This window comes from Physella acuta, unplaced genomic scaffold (assembly GCF_028476545.2).
Source record: "Physella acuta isolate Inbredline_101_S28 unplaced genomic scaffold, ASM2847654v3 ptg000004l, whole genome shotgun sequence".
NCBI lineage: Eukaryota > Metazoa > Mollusca > Gastropoda > Physidae > Physella > Physella acuta.
Window position 1 is genome coordinate 67055 of NW_026731524.1, and position 16988 is coordinate 84042.

The following is a 16988-nucleotide window of genomic DNA, read 5'->3' on the forward strand; positions in this document are numbered from 1 at the left end:
TTAGTTATTAGCGTAGCACACTTTAATGTGATTGTTACAATACGACCTATTTCAGGCACAGCTAGAGGCGATTGTTGAAATGCTTGGTTCCAAATAATAAAAAAATAACACATCTTTAAATTGTATTAGTCATTAGTACAAGATGTGAAACTCCTGAAACCTACCACTTATCTGTTTAGGTCTTTAGTATCTGACTCATCTGTTAACAATAGCTGATTTCACTAGTAGATTTATGTAGAACAGGCAAATCATATTAAGGTAGTTAAATGCAACAAAATTAAGATTTAGGCTTTAGGCTTACTTAACTGTTTAATCTTTATGGCAACCTTAAAAAATGTAGATCTAATTTGTGATTGAAATTAGCTCATGTAAAATTATAAACATGAACAAAACATTAGAAATACCGGAAGTAAACAATCAGCCATAGAATGTATTGTTTTACCGCATTTAGGTCAAATCAGCTAAAACTCATGACGTCATTTATTTACGACTGTATAACTATTTACGACTGTATAACTATATTTATATCCCATGCCCTCAATCTAATTAGCTAACATTGTTATTGAAATAAAGTAGGGCTACACTCTCTTTATGAGCCAAGTCATTGCAATATTATTATGTGTTCAGCAGAAAATGTATTAAATCAACTTATTAACCGAATGATTTAAGCGTGGAAGACTGTTGCTTCACTGACAGCAGATGGGTGGGTGGGTGAAATAAAACCTCTGTATGACAAGTCAAATCAACTAGAGATAGTATTTTTATTTATAAGACAATATCTCACAGCAGACACAAAAAATCTTGCTTTTCATTTTTTATGCGGTCATCTGGTTAAGTTGTCGCAGATGCGTAGCGAGGGGCGGGGCGGGGTGTGCGGATGGCACTGGGTGACACCAAGGTATAATATTGCAAAATGTATTGAAGAAAAATGCCTTTTTTGCCAGTTCCGTTAATGATTAGGCCTAATTAAAATTAAATAGTCTTTTAAGTACAAATCAACAATTCTTACAAGGAGGTGGGATGACACCATGACGTAAACGTGCTAACTATAGAGAAAACTTTGCTACACACACACACACACACACAGACACACACGCACATACACACACACACACACACACACATATATATATATATATATATATATATATATATATATATATATATATATATATATATATATATATATATATATATAAACTTTGTTTCTTGGGGGGTGACACCACATTATGCCAACGGGTGACACCCGACCTAGCGACGCCACTGAGTTGTCTTCATGCTAAAAACTATCTACTAGCAAAACATTATTTAATAAATCTGCGCTAAATAAATCTAGATTTATAATTAAATGCTGCAAAATTTGAGTGTAAGAAATTTGTTTTTTTAAAGCGTAATAAGACATAATACTTTAAATTGTGTTTTCTTTAATACACTTTGTAAACCTAGCCCAATTAAGAAAAATTGAAAGATTTATAACTTTGTAATTTATATTCATGACGACATAAATTACATAATCAACCGTAAAATAAATAATATTTCTGATAATAATGTCATTTTTTAAGCTACGGAAAGATTGTGAAGTATGCCCTAGGCCAGGGGTTCCCAACCTTTTTTTACTCTAGAGCACATTCTAAAATATCGGTAGGGTGGCGGGCACCACCTATTTTAAATCGACAAACTCCTTCCATAACTTGTCATTTTCCCATAATTTATTTCTTTTTTTTTCTTATTTTCTTATGGTCATAATGTATTAATAAAAAATAAACAAAAATGTTTCAAAATAATAAAATTCTTTGGCATTTTTTTCAAATTGCATAAACACAGAGAAATGTATTTACAAAACGTAAATAGTGCAGTCTTGCTCGCCGCTAGACAAGTTTGGACAAGTATCGAACATATTTAATAAACCTAGGCAGTAAAAAAAATGTAAAACTGTAACAAATGAATAAAAATAAATCATATTTTAAAATAATGTTTATGAAAAAAAATCTGTCTCTGTCGAATAGTGAGAGGCGGGCACATACGAATCGTTCAGCGGGCGCCATGGCGCCCGCGGGCACAGGGTTGGGAACCCCTGCCCTAGGCAAATAGCAAGAGAGAAACTTACCAAGAGAGAGCTAAGCAGCAGGGAAGTAACTCTATAACACTGGTGTATGTGTCGACACACTTGGTAGAGTATGTGTTCTGTCAGCGCTACTTTTTTGCCGAATAAATACTGTCACCAGCGGTAACCTTGATCTAAATTTAGCTGCATCGTTTCCAATGGGAATTTGTTGTTACTTACGTGTTTGACTGACGACTTTATATAGTTCAAAAGCAATCGGGTGTTGATAATTCAAGCATAAAATAAAAACCCCTTTTTAAAACAAAACGTTTTTTCCCGTTTTTTTTAAATTTAATACAGATTGCAAACATATCAACATTTTGTATGTATGCATACACGAACTGAGACTAATGATTAGAATTCAAATGAATAAAATTAGGTATTATTAATGTTTCAGTTGTTTTGTGGGTACACATTTGAAAAGCTGGTACTGTAGATATTGATAGGGTCGACATCTGGACATAATGTTAGCATATAAATCAGTAGTCACAACACTCTAGTATTTGCTATGGCTGGCATTCTGTACAGTAAACTATTGTACTAGGGGCAATAGATTGTCGTCTGTAAACTGTCGTCACAGTGTGTGGGAGGGGGGTGGGGGGGTGGGAGGGGAGCGGGAGGATAATCGTCCTTCACAAGCTACTGATGGTAATTTAAAGAAAAATATTTTTAGTCGCAGCATTGGTAGTGTCGAATTCACAAAGTATGAATCACTGAAAAGTAGAAAATAAGTGCGAAATAATAATTTAGTTGCTGATTGTGAGCCAAGTTACAAAATGACGGGTTTGTGATAATGGAAGTAAGCGAAGTAATGTTTTTTTTTATATATAAACAAAGGGGTAAATACCAATAAGGGGAGTTTACTCGGGTTGATTGACAAGGGGTGCATTGTTTTGTTGAAGTAAGATTGACAAAAGGTATTTAAAAAAAATAGTGCAGCAAAAAGTTGGTATTGCTTGTTTCAAATGTGTATAGAAGAGTTATATTTACATTTGATGTTAAAAGCAAAATGTTGTTTTTCAATTTCATGTTAAAATAACACACCAAAAAATTCACATATTGGGTGTGTAAGTTAACATGATTTGTAATAAAAGCGTTTCACGTTAATTATAAACCTCGTGTATCCCACTTTGTGGGACGGCATGGTTGTATGTAAGAGCGTTCAAATGCTAACCCGAAAGTCTCTAGTCTCCTGGACTACACAGTTCACCTTCAGATAAAGTATAGGTACTGGGCACACTCCTGACCTATAAAACAGATACTCTAATTCATCAGTACCATAGACAGTAGGTTTAAAAGTGAATTTTACTTTACTTTGTTTTTATAGGTGCATGCGTAGTGTTGCGAACTGCTTTCAATTGCTTGAGCCATTACAGAATAAACAAAATCAAACACAATTAAATGCATTATTAATTTTTTTAAACGTAAGTACTTTGTTTTATTTGCAAGTTTCGCAACATATAATATATGAAATAAAATGTCAAAACGTATAGTAAAGTAACTGAAAGTTAAATATAATATACAACGCATTACAAAATACTATAATATGTTATCTACACTTTACTTTTCAGTGTAAAAAAATTATGTTACTATGTAGAAAAACAATTACAATGTGTAAGTTAAACATTAGCTGACATATGAGACAATATAATAAAATTTATACTCAAGTATCTGACAGTTAAATAAAAGGCAATACAAAAAATAATAGCAATTTAGTTACCAACACATTCTTAAAAATAATAATTATTATTAATGTTGAAAGATGTAGTTGAAAACAAAATAGACGTAACATTCACTAAAACCCTATGTAAACAAATCTAAAAGCAAACAGAACTTATCTAATTTATAAGCATAAGAGGGATGAACTCCCCTAAACATTTTGTATATTTTTATATAGCACTCAGTGTTGGGATGCCACTTCCAGTGCTATCGGGCTTTAGAAATGTCCATGTTTGTCACAGAGTCGACATTTCTTGTTAGAATAAGCTTAGTAAGAGTATGATATAAAAATATTTAATACTAAAGGTTTATTGGGGTCGGTAAAGCTCATTGCTGCTAAACTAAAATGTCAAGTTCAATCCCCCCCCCCCCCACCAGGTGAGGCTCGATAGCTAAGGGGCAGCAACCTAGGAAAGAGAAAACACTAAAATCATATAACTGCTGCCTTGAAGTTTTTTGTTGGTTGGACAAAGGCTAAGGAAGTAAATCTAGAGAGAATAGTAGGCTGAAATCGATGTCCAGAACCTACATCATGATGCTTAACAAATTTAGAACGAATAAAAAATCTGAAAAATCAAAAATTAAAATACCCCTGCGTTGAAGGGAAATGGACAGAAGTTAAAAATGATCTACGTAAAGTAAATAACTTTCTAAACGTAAAATTTCGTTTGCCAAGCTGAAACGGTATTCCAATTACGGGTAAATGTATTTAGAAAAATAAAGTCATGAACTCCTTGACGTAAACCCCATGTACAATCTCCCTTCTCCTCCACCTAACCATGAAATAAACAATGTCCATTTCTGAATAATGGATGTAAAAGTAAGTATAAAATCTTGTAGATGAAGTTGAATCTACCGAAATGATATAGTGCTCAATTTATCGTGTTCTCACGGAGTTAAAGGACTATTTCCGTTATCGATGAAAATTAGTCAAAATCATGAATGTCTAATATAATACTTATTTGTTGAATTTTCCCACCTTACGGAAATGGTACTGAACATTAAAAAAAAACAACCCATAAATTCGTTTAATGCTGTAATGAGAGACAAATCATAACGTTATACCAAAATAAATTTTAATTCAAAGATCAATGTAAAATTGCATTTGAAAGCGATTTTGCAAATAAGTATTTTTGTTACAATTACATAATTGTTAAATATTTAATAGGCCCAAGATGTAATAAGCTAAGCTTAATATATATAATATATATAATGATATATTTTTATTACGGTAATCAAAACGTAAAATTATAATTTTTTAAAATAAATTAACAGCATACACATATTTGAAACGTCTCTACAAGTTAAAAAATATTGCTAAAAGAACATTGTAATATTAATGACAACAAATTGAAATCTTTTTAGTTGCACGTAAAATGTTATTGAGGATGAATATAGTTAATATATTTGAAATCGCAAATGAAGCAAGCTATAAGATCGTGAATATTAAGCTTAGTTTTAGAATTTCCTTACTTAAAGTACATTTCAAAAGGTGTTAAGAATTTTTCTGATAATTCTTTTAAAAAATTCGAAGAGAGAGCTAAAGAAGCCAGCAGAGTTTATCTGCTCTTTGACTATGAGAAATTGTCTGTGTGTTTCTTCTTTTCTCAACAAACTGCTGTGTCGGATAACTCTGATCTTCTCCCGCTGTACGGGAGTCAAAGTTTCCTGGACGATCTTTCTGGCGGCCACAAAATTGCTGGATGGTTCTGGAGTTACTGCTGGAGTTGTATCGACAGGTCCTATACCCATTTCTGCTCCTGATTCTTTGCACACTGTCTCCAGTTCCTGCGCTTGGTTCTCTAAATCTACCGTCATTCTGTTGATAATGCTGATGACGTTAGATAAAGCTGTCGTATTCCCATTTCTGTCATGCAGTTTTTCAAGCAGTTGTTTTGCCCTCTCTCTGATGAAAGTGAGTTTTGTTAAAGAACATCCAATGTTTTCTTCATCGATCTCAAAGCCATCATAACGTGCTTTGACTTCGAAGATTTCTTGCATTAGTTCGTCATCGATAAACGGTCGCTCTAACTCTCGTACCAAACTCTCTCTAAACTCTTGCGTTTGTTGAAACATCTCGTGAGAGTATCTCTCTCGTCCTGTGTTCAATCGATCAATCATCTTGATCAATTTCGTTACCTGGTTGTCGTCCTTTGATCTGTTGTTGAAAAGGATAGCTCGATAGTTGATTTCGTTGAGAAACGGAACTAGATTGATATCATTTTGTTCTTTCAGCCACTGATCAAATGATATTTTCCTCCCTTGAATCGATGGATCTGTATCAAAACTATCGCCGTATGTGTATAGCAGGATACAATGTTTTGTAATGAACTCAGCTCCAAATATCTGTTTAAAAAGTTCAACGGCGTAGACTTCTTCTTTCGTGAAACGTGTTCCAAACTTCATAACAAAGATAATGGCGTGATATCCTTTTGGGTTGGCTGCTAAAGCATTGGCCACGGAGTCAATGAACTTTAGAATATCGTCTCGCTTGTTTCTCCGTGTGTCGCCAATACCTGGGCTATCAACTACGACAATTTTCCGATCTTTGAACATGGCTACGTCAAACGCTGCACCCGATGTGACCGAGGTGGAAGTTGGGTCGCTCTTGAAAGCTTCTTTTCTGAGGATTGTGTTTCCTGTGGCGCTTTTCCCGTGGCCCGTCTTGCCAACAAGTAAAATATCAATAGACCTATCAGACGAAGTCGCCATCTTAACGTACTGTAAATAGATAAAAGGAACTGTTTATTGGAAAATAAATACACAATATGACTCTTGAGTCCAACCAGCTGTGATGGACACCCAACTCTAGTAAGTAAAAGCAAAGGCTGCCCAAACATTCTCTTCATATGGCCAGGACAAAAAAAAACAGGTAAACTCTACTTGCCACATGGACGGTCAGTTTCGAAAAAGGAAACTTTATTTTTTCTTCTTTCGAGTTGCAAATATATAAATTAACATCTACAGCAAATAAAACTATTGCATGTATATAGTAACATCTAAAATAAATAGCAACAATTCAACTGATGAGATGGTGAAGTGGTGAGATGGTGAAATGGTGAAGTGTGAGTAAGTGGAGTGGTGAGATGGTGGAGTGGTGAGATGGTCGAGTGGTGAGATGGTGGAGTGGTGAGATGGTCCAGTGGTGAGATGGTGTAGTGTGTGTAAGTTGATTGGTGAGATGGTGGAGTGGTGAGATGGTGGAGTGGTGAGATGGTGAAGTGTGGGTAAGTGGATTGGTGAGATGGTGGATTGATGAGATGGTGGAGTGGTGAGATGGTGGAGTGGTGAGATGGTGGAGTGGTGAGATGGTGAAGTGTGGTTAAGTGGATTGGTGAGATGGTGGAGTGGTGAGATGGTGGAGTGGTGAGATGGTCCAGTGGTGAGATGGTGAAGTGTGTGTAAGTGGATTGGTGAGATGGTGGAGTGGTGAGATGGTGGAGTAGTGAGATGGTGGAGTGGTGAGATGGTGAAGTGTGTGTAAGTGGATTGGTGAGATGGTGGAGTGGTGAGATGGTGGAGTGGTGAGATGGTGAAGTGGTGAGATGGTGGAGTGGTGAGATGGTGGAGTGGTGAGATGGTGGAGTGGTGAGATAGTGGAGTAGTGAGATGGTGGAGTGGTGAGATGGTGGAGTGGTGAGATAGTGGAGTGGTGAGATGGTGGAGTGGTGAGATAGTGGAGTAGTGAGATGGTGGAGTGGTGAGATGGTGGAGTGGTGAGATGGTGGAGTGGTGAGATGGTGGAGTGGTGAGATGTGGAGTGGTGAGATGGTGAAGTGTGGGTAAGTGGATTGGTAAGATGGTGGAGTGGTGAGATGGTCGAGTGGTGAGATGGTCGAGTGGTGAGATGGTGAAGAGTGGTTAAGTGGATTGGTGAGATGGTGGAGTGGTGAGATGGTGGAGTGGTGAGATGGTCCAGTGGTGAGATGGTGAAGTGTGTGTAAGTGGATTGGTGAGATGGTGGAGTGGTGAGATGGTGGAGTAGTGAGATGGTGGAGTGGTGAGATGGTGAAGTGTGTGTAAGTAGATTGGTGAGATGGTGGAGTGGTGAGATGGTGGAGTGGTGAGATGGTGGAGTGGTGAGATGGTGGAGTGGTGAGATGGTGGAGTGGTGAGATGGTGGAGTGGTGAGATAGTGGAGTAGTGAGATGGTGGAGTGGTGAGATGGTGGAGTGGTGAGATAGTGGAGTGGTGAGATGGTGGAGTGGTGAGATAGTGGAGTAGTGAGATGGTGGAGTGGTGAGATGGTGGAGTGGTGAGATGGTGGGGTGGTGAGATGGTGGAGTGGTGAGATGTGGAGTGGTGAGATGGTGAAGTGTGGGTAAGTGGATTGGTGAGATGGTGGAGTGGTGAGATGGTGGAGTGGTGAGATGGTGAAGTGGTGAGATGGTGGAGTGGTGAGATGGTGGAGTGGTGAGATGGTGGAGTGGTGAGATGGTGGAGTGGTGAGATAGTGGAGTAGTGAGATGGTGGAGTGGTGAGATGGTGGAGTGGTGAGATGGTGGAGTGGTGAGATGGTGGAGTGGTGAGATGGTCGAGTGGTGAGATGGTGGAGTGGTGAGATGGTCGAGTGGTGAGATGGTCGAGTGGTGAGATGGTCGAGTGGTGAGATGGTAGTGTGGTGAGATGGTGGAGAGGTGAGATGGTGGAGTAGTGAGATGGTGGAGTGATGAGATAGTGAAGTGTGGGTAAGTGGAGTGGTGAGATGGTCGAGTGGTGAGATGGTCTAGTGGTGAGATGGTGGAGTGGTGAGATGGTGGAGTGGTGAGATGGTGGAGTGGTGAGATGGTGAAGTGGGAGTAAGTGGAGTGGTGAGATGATGGAGTGGTGCGAAGATGTCCGTGGAATAAAAGAGTTGAGCTGAATGTTGTTGACTGGTAAATGCTGCAGCCAATTAACGTGCAGTTAAGTAATTAGTTATTAGCATAGCACACATGAATGTGATATTTACATTACAACCTATTTCATGCACATCTCGAGGCGTGTGTTGAAATGCTTGACACATTGGGTCGCTTTTAGCAGTAAACACAGTTACGATACATTTTTATTATTTATCGACTATTTACTATTACAATCTATTTTTAAACTTGAAATGAAACATATTATGTATTACACCTACCAAGCAAGTATATGAATAGCTTTAGTTTACATTTCTGTTTCTACATCATAAACAAATAACACATCTTTAACTTTATTAGCAGTGGCGTAGCGAGGTCGGGTGTCACTCGGTGCGGCACTTAATGGTGTCACACCCTCAGAGGCGTAGCGACTCTTCCCGGAAACAAACTTTCAATTTTCGATTTGCACCCCTCGATCTTTCGATTTTCACCCCCCCCCCTCAATCTTTCTAATTTGCACCACCCCCCCCCCCTCAAACTTTCGATTTGCACCCCCGCCCCTTAAACTTTCGATTTGCACACACCCCCACCGTCTCAAATTTTTCTCTATATATTTTACTATTTTTTGCCTTGGTGTCGCCCCCCTAAATGATGTCACCCGGTGCGGTCCGCAACCCCCCCCCCCCCTCGCTACGCCTCTGTTTATTAGTCATTAGTACAAGATGTGAAACTCCTGAAACCTACCACTTATCTGTTTAGGTCTTTAGTATCTGATTCATCTATTAACAGCGTAGGCTTGTTCTTTAGTAAAGCTAGTAGATTTATGTAGAACAGGCAAATCACATTCATGGTAGTTGAATGCAACAAAAATAAGATTTAGGCTTTAGGCTTACTTAACTGTTTAATCTTTATGGCAACCTTAAAAAATGTAGATCTAATTTGCGATTGAAATTAGCCCATGTAAAATTATAAACACGAACAAAACATTAGAAAGACCGGAAGTAAACAATCAGCCATAGAATGTATTGTTTTACCGCATTTAGGTCCAAACAGCTAAAACTCATGACGTCATTTATTGACGACTGTATAACTATATTTATATCCCATGCCCTCAATCTAATTAGCTAACATTGTTATTGAAATAAAATAGTGCTACACTCTCTTTATGAGCCAAGTCAGTGCCATATTATCATGTGTTCAGCAGAAAATCTATTAAATCAACTCATTAACCGAATGATTTTAGCGTGGAAGACTTTTGTTTCACTGACAGAAGGAGAGGGGTGGGTGGGTGGCATAAAGCCTCGGTATGACAAGTCAAATCCACTAGAGATGGTATTTTTATTTATAAGACAATATCTCACAGCAGACACAAAAAAATCTTGCTGTTCATTTTTTACTTTCTCGTATATACGAAGTATAGAGAAAGTATTGTAATCGTGCAAAAAAAAATATCTAGATTTTTACAAATCTCGACGTTTTACACCTCACTGATACGGAAAAACATAATTTTGCAATCTTGTCCGTATGTCTGTGTGTGTGTGTATCTGTGTGTCTGTGTGTAAACACGATTACTTGAGTACCGTTACAGCTAGGTTGATGAAACTTCATATATAAATTTTATCAAAATCGTAGATCCGTATCAACTTTTGAGCGATTTCCGATAACCGGAAGTGGTACTTTTTCTACTTTGAATTTTTAAAAAGCCTATAACTTGAGTACTATTTGAGATAGATAAATGAAATTTGACAAGTAAGTAAAAGATCTAATTCTCTACCTTCTGTCAAATTTTGAGTAATTTCCGTTGACAGGAAGTACTAATTTATGCTATTTCCGATTTCTCAAAAAACGCACGTAAATTTATAAAGTACTTATAATGATGCGCACTATTATGCACATCTTTATTTGGCGTTCATTATGTGTGCAATTCTTTTTTCTACGAGGTTTTATTCTATTTTAAAAAGTTTAAGTATTTCAAGTGGATTAAAAATCCGAGTTGCCATTCCCCGTAGTGTTATATTGGAATATTCGAGAAAGTTTAGGGGAGATCACTCCCGGTTTATTTTTTGATGCAGTCATCTAGTTAAGTTGTCGCAGATGCGTAGCGAGGGGCGGGCCGGGGGTGCGGACCGCACTAAGTGACACAATTTAGGGGTAACACCAAGGTATAATATTGCCAAATATATAGAAGAAAAATGTCTTTTTGCCAGTTCCGTTAATGATTAGGCCTAATTAAAATTAAATAGTCTTTTAAGTACAAATCAACAATTATTACAAGGAGGTGGGATGACACCATGACGTAAACGTGCTAACTATAGAGAAAACTATGCTACACACACACACACACACAGACACACACGCATATATATATATATATATATATATATATATATATATATATATATATATATATATATATATATATATATATATATATATACATATACTCATGGATATATATAAACTTTGTTTCTTGGGGGTGACACCACGAAATGCCGCATCGGGTGATACCCGACCTAGCGACGCCACTGAGTTGTCTTCATGCTAAAAACTATCTACTAGTAAAACATAATTTAATAAATCTGCGCTAAATAAATCTAGATTTATAATTAAATACTGCAAAATGTGAGTGTAAGAAATGTTTTTTTAATAAGACATAATACTTTAAATTGTGTTTTCTTTAATACACATTTTAAAACTAGCCCAATTAAGAAAAATTGAGAGATTTATAACTTTGTAATTTATATTCATGACGACATAAATTACAAGTTCAACCGTAAAACAAAAAATATTTCCGATAATAATGTCATTTTTAAGCAACTGAAAGATTGTGAAGTATGCCCTAGGCAAATAGCAAGAGAGAAACTTACCAAGAGAGAGCTAAGCAGCAGGGAAGTAACTCTATAACGCTGGTGTATGTGTCGACACACTTGGTAGAGTATGTGTTCTGTCAGCGCTACTTTTGTGCCGAATAAATACTGTCACCAGCGGGAACCTTGATCTAAATTTAGCTGCATCGTTTCCATGGGGAATTTGTTGTTACTTACGTGTTTGACTGACGACTTTATATAGTTCAAAAGTAATCGGGTGTTGATAATTCAAGCATAAAATAAAACCCCTTTTTAAAACAATTTGCTTTTTTCCCGATTTAATTTTTTTTAAAATACAGATTGCAAACATATCAACACTTTGTATGTATGCATACACGAACTGAGACTAAAGTTTAGAATTCAAATAAATGAAATTCAACCCAAAATTACGTATTATTAGTGTTTCAGTTGTTTTGTAGGTACACATTTGAAAAGCTGGTACTGTAAATATTGATAGGGTCGACATCTGGACATAATGTTAACATATAAATCAGTCACAACACTCTAGTATTTGCTATGGCTGGCATTCTGTACAGTAAACTATTGTACTAGGGGCAATAGATTGTCGTCTGTAAACTGTCGTCACAGTGTGTGGGAGAGGGGGGGGGGGGGGTTGGGGAGGAGGGCGGGAGGATAATCGTCCTTCACAAGCTACTGATGGTAATTTAAAGAAAAATATTTTTAGTCGCAGCATTGGTAGTGTCGAATTCACAAAGTATGAACCACTGAAAAGTAGAAAATAAGTGCGAAATAATAATTTAGTTGCTGATTGTGAGCCAAGTTACAAAATGACGGGTTTGTGATAATGGAAGTAAGAGAAGTAATGTTTTTTTTTTATAAACAAAGGGGTAAATACCAATTAGGGGAGTTCACACATATTGATTGACAAGGGGTACATTGTTTTGTTGAAGTAAGATTGACAAAAGGTATTTAAGAAAGGGGTTAATGCGATAACCCTTTCACGGAACCCAACCCCAATTCTTCTTCTTCTTCTTCGTTCTTAATTTTAATGTTGGAGGGGATCGAGCTTTATCTGCCAGAGGGTTTGAACTCGAGACTTTTTCGAATTTATCAACCATGAGCTTTTGTCGACTCGACCACGCCTCCATCACAGTTAAGGATACGTGTCAACTGGTTATGCGCCATTTAGGCCATTGACTCCGATTTCAGCCTGCTTTTCTTTTTGGATTTGCTTCCATAGCCTTTGTCCAACCAAGAACAAACTACAAGGCAGCAGTTGTTTGATTTTGGAGTTGTCTCTCCTAGTAGAGTGGCTGTCACCAGCTAACGAGCCTCATCTGCCATAGGACCCCAATTCTATACCGAACACTAAGACTATCCTTAATCTTTAACGAAAACTTTAAACCTAAGCCTGAGCCAAAGGTCAACCCCATGTCTAGGGGCGTAGCGAGGGGGGGGGGGGCGGGGAGTGCGGAACGCACCGGGTGACACCATTTTGGGGGGTGACACCAAGGCAAAAAATAGCAAAAAGTGTAGAGAAAAACTCGAGGGGGGGGGGGTGCAAATCGAAAGTTTGAGGGGGGGGGGGGTGCAAATCGAAAGTTTGAGGGGAGGGGGGGTGCAAGTCGAAAATTTGAAAGTTTGTCCCTGGGAAGGGTCTCTATGCCTCTGGGGGGGTGACACCATTAAGTGCCGCACCGGGTGACACCCGACCTCGCTACGCCACTGCCCATGTCTACGCCATAATCCTTGTCCTGGCCCTAGGCCCAACCCTATCCCTGGCCAAAGCCATAGCCATATCCTAAGTCTCTGCCTTAAGCTAAGCCCCAAGACGTAGCCTTAACCCCACCTTTATATAGTGTCACACTGGACAGTGGTGTAATTGCATGTAATTGACTCGGGGCTAATGTCGATGGGTATGAAATGTCTGGAGGAGAGTTAATTGACAGAAGGGGTAAATCATTCTCCACTCACACACGCTCCCATAAACACACAGTCACTCACTCACACACACACACACACTTTAGCCTCCTCAACACACTCTCAATTAAAAGTAAAAATGTTTCCGGTTCATCAAACGAAAATTGTACTAATTAATTCACATTCGCGACATTTAATCAAAACCACTACCACAGAAATTAGCAGTCACATGCTTCCCCCCCCCCCCCCCCTCTCTAAATCACGCGCACACATAAACACTTGAACTTTAGTGTTGTCAGTACGCTGTAGCTAATGACACTTTTTACTTTCTCGTATATACGTAGTATAGAGAAAGTATTGTAATCGTGCAAAAAAAAAAAATCGAGATTTTTACAAATCTCGACGTTTTACACCTCACTGATACGGAAAAACATAATTTTGCAATCTTGTCCGTATGTCTGTGTGTGTGTGTGTCTGTCCGTGTGTGTGTCTGTCCGTGTGTAAACACGATAACTTGAGTACCGTTACAGCTAGGTTGATGAAATTTCATATATAAGTATTTTATCAAAATCGTAGATCCGTATCAACTTTTGAGCGATTTCCGATAACCGGAAGTGGTACTTTTCCTACTTTGAATTTTTTAAAAGCCTATAACTTGAGTACTATTTCAGATAGATAAATGAAATTTCACATGTAAGTAAAAGATCTAATTCTCTACCTTCTGTTAAATTTTGAGTAATTTCCGTTGACAGGAAGTAGTAATTTACGCTACTTCCGATTTCTCAAAAAACTAATGTAAATTTTAAAAGTACTAATAATATTGCGCACTATTATGCGCTTTTTTATTTCGCGTTCACTTAGTGTGCAATTAATTTGTCTACGAGATTTTATTCTATTTTTAAAACTTTAAGTATTTAAAATGGATTAAAAATCATGTCTATAGCCCGAGTTCCCATCCCCTGTTATTTTATATAAAAATATTCGAGAAAGTTTAGGGGAGATCACTACCGGTTTATTTTCAGAAATTTTATGAAGTATCTGTTTACATCATTCTTACGTGTTGGATTTTCCCAACGTTGTTAGGATACTTTTTTTGGCCTTGGTTTATAAGTGTATCAGTATAAATGTTTGGATGCTTTTTGTTGACCTTGGTTTATAAGTGGGTTAACAGGATGACTAGTTAGTGTAAAAAGTGTAACTTTCTGAAGGGTCTGTGCTGTGATACTGGATAGAAAGAAAAAGTCACTGATGCGTTCAGACACCAGGTCACGTCATTCATCCGGCAAGGTCAGACTCGCTACGTACCGTTCACGTTTCTAAATCTTACCAATACGTATGCTAACTGCAAGCTGATTTTAACTACTAAAAATAGATGTGTTCGGGAAAACCACGCTGCTACAAAAGCCAGTACTAGCTGGTTTACAAATTACAAATTGTCACTAAGCAAAATAGTCGAAATAAGGTTTTGGACAGTGTTCCGATTGTTTTTACTTTCTCGTATATACGTAGTATAGAGAAAGTATTGTAATCGTGCAAAAAAAAAAAATCGAGATTTTTACAAATCTCGACGTTTTACACCTCACTGATACGGAAAAACATAATTTTGCAATCTTGTCCGTATGTCTGTGTGTGTGTGTGTCTGTCTGTCTGTCTGTCTGTCCGTGTGTAAACACGATAACTTGAGTACCGTTACAGCTAGGTTGATGAAATTTCATATATAAGTATTTTATCAAAATCGTAGATCCGTATCAACTTTTGAGCGATTTCCGATAACCGGAAGTGGTAATTTTCCTACTTTGAATTTTTTAAAAGCCTATAACTTGAGTACTATTTCAGATAGATAAATGAAATTTCACATGTAAGTAAAAGATCTAATTCTCTACCTTCTGTTAAATTTTGAGTAATTTCCGTTGACAGGAAGTAGTAATTTACGCTACTTCCGATTTCTCAAAAAACTAATGTAAATTTTAAAAGTACTAATAATATTGCGCACTATTATACACACCTTTATTAGGCGTTCGCTTGGTGCGCAATTGTTTTTTACTGAGATTCTATTCTATTTTTAAAAGTTTTAGTATTTAAAATGGATTAAAAATCATAACTATATCCCCAGTTACCATCCCCTTGTTGTTTTATATAAGAATATTCGAGAAAGTTTAGGGGAGATCACTACCGGTTTATTTACACATAAAATAGTTGTGTTATTTGTTTATATTTGTTTGTATTTTTAGTACTAAACAAAGCGAAGTAACTGGATATCATTCATGAACCATTGTAGTCTTGTTAATAAATATCGTTGGAAGTTTTATGGCATCCAAATGCGAACCTAAGGAGAAACTCGGCCTAATGTCCATTCGCTTATTTTACCTGCTTTTGTCAAACTTTCATTCGAACATTGGTCTTAACTGGCCAAAATGTCCATCCGAGCATTGGTCTCAACTAGCCAAAACGTCCATTCGAACATTGGTCTCAACTGGCCAAAATGTCCATTCGAACATTGGTCTCAACTGGCCAAAACGTCCATTCGAACATTGGTCACAACTGACCAAAACGTCCATTCGAACATTAGTCTCAACTGACCAAAATGTCCATTCGAAGATTGGTCTCAACTGGCCAAAACGTCCTTTCGAGCATTGGTCTCAACTGGCAAAAATGTCCATTCGAGCATAGTCTCAACTGGCCAAAACGTCCTTTCGAGCATTGGTCTCAACTGGCAAAAATGTCCATTCGAGCATAGTCTCAACTGGCCAAAATGTCCATTCGAACATTGGTCTCAACTGGTCAAAATGTCCATTCGAACATTGGTCTCAACTGACCAAAATGTCCATTGGGACATAGGTCTCAACTGGCCAAAATGTCTATTCGAAATGTCCATTCGAACATTGGTCTCAACTGGCCAAAATGTCCATTCGAACATTGGTCTCAACTGGCCAAAATGTCCATTCGAACATGTGTGGTAGATCCTACACCCTACACTAGCGATAATTTAAAGTATAAAGTTAATTCAAAATTTCAGTAGTTATCAATTATGAGCAATGTAATTAAGAACTATACAATCGTTTATAATGTAATTTAAATTGAAATTTGAAAAAAAATTACTGCTAATGATCAGGAAAGACAAGCTGACCCGCGACGCCGCGCTATTTAGTTGTTTTATTTTTTACCTTTCAGTGACATTCATACTTTTTGAATTCGACACTGCCAATGCTGAGACTAAAAATATTTTGCTTTAAAACACTATCAGTAGATTGTGAAAGACGATTATCCTCCCCCCTCCCCACCCCACTCCCTCCGTCCACGTGAGAGCAGCCGTCCGTGACGACAGTTTCCAGTTGACAAAGTATTACTCGTAGTACAATAACTTACTGTAAAGAAAATTTTGATCTTAGGTAATCCAAATCAAACAACTAAAAGGTCCCGAGTTCAACCTCCGGGCAGATGAGTCTCGATAGCTGTGGACAGCTAACCAACTTGGAGAGAAACTCCACAATTAAACGACTGCTGCCTTGTAGTTTATTCTTTAGTGGACAAAGGCTATAGAAGCAAATCCAAAAAGAAAAACATGCTGAAATCGGAGTC

The 16988-nt window shown here is 37.6% G+C and overlaps 1 protein-coding gene across 1 annotated transcript; it reads right to left on the reverse strand.

Moving 5' to 3' along the window:
- Positions 1–4204: 4204 nt before the first annotated feature.
- On the reverse strand, positions 4205–11649 carry LOC131935813 (GTPase IMAP family member 7-like). Its single transcript, XM_059292514.1, has 2 exons — positions 11529–11649; positions 4205–6544 (listed from the first exon to the last, which is right to left on the reverse strand). Exon 2 carries the CDS (start codon positions 6533–6535, stop codon positions 5309–5311), a length of 1227 nt encoding a protein of 408 aa, XP_059148497.1. The 5' UTR covers positions 6536–6544; positions 11529–11649; the 3' UTR covers positions 4205–5308.
- Positions 11650–16988: the final 5339 nt, after the last annotated feature.

Excerpts from the sequence above, each read along its gene's own strand:
- LOC131935813 (XM_059292514.1), bottom strand. The coding sequence starts at position 6,535 with ATGGCGACTTCGTCTGATAGGTCTATTGATATTTTACTTGTTGGCAAG.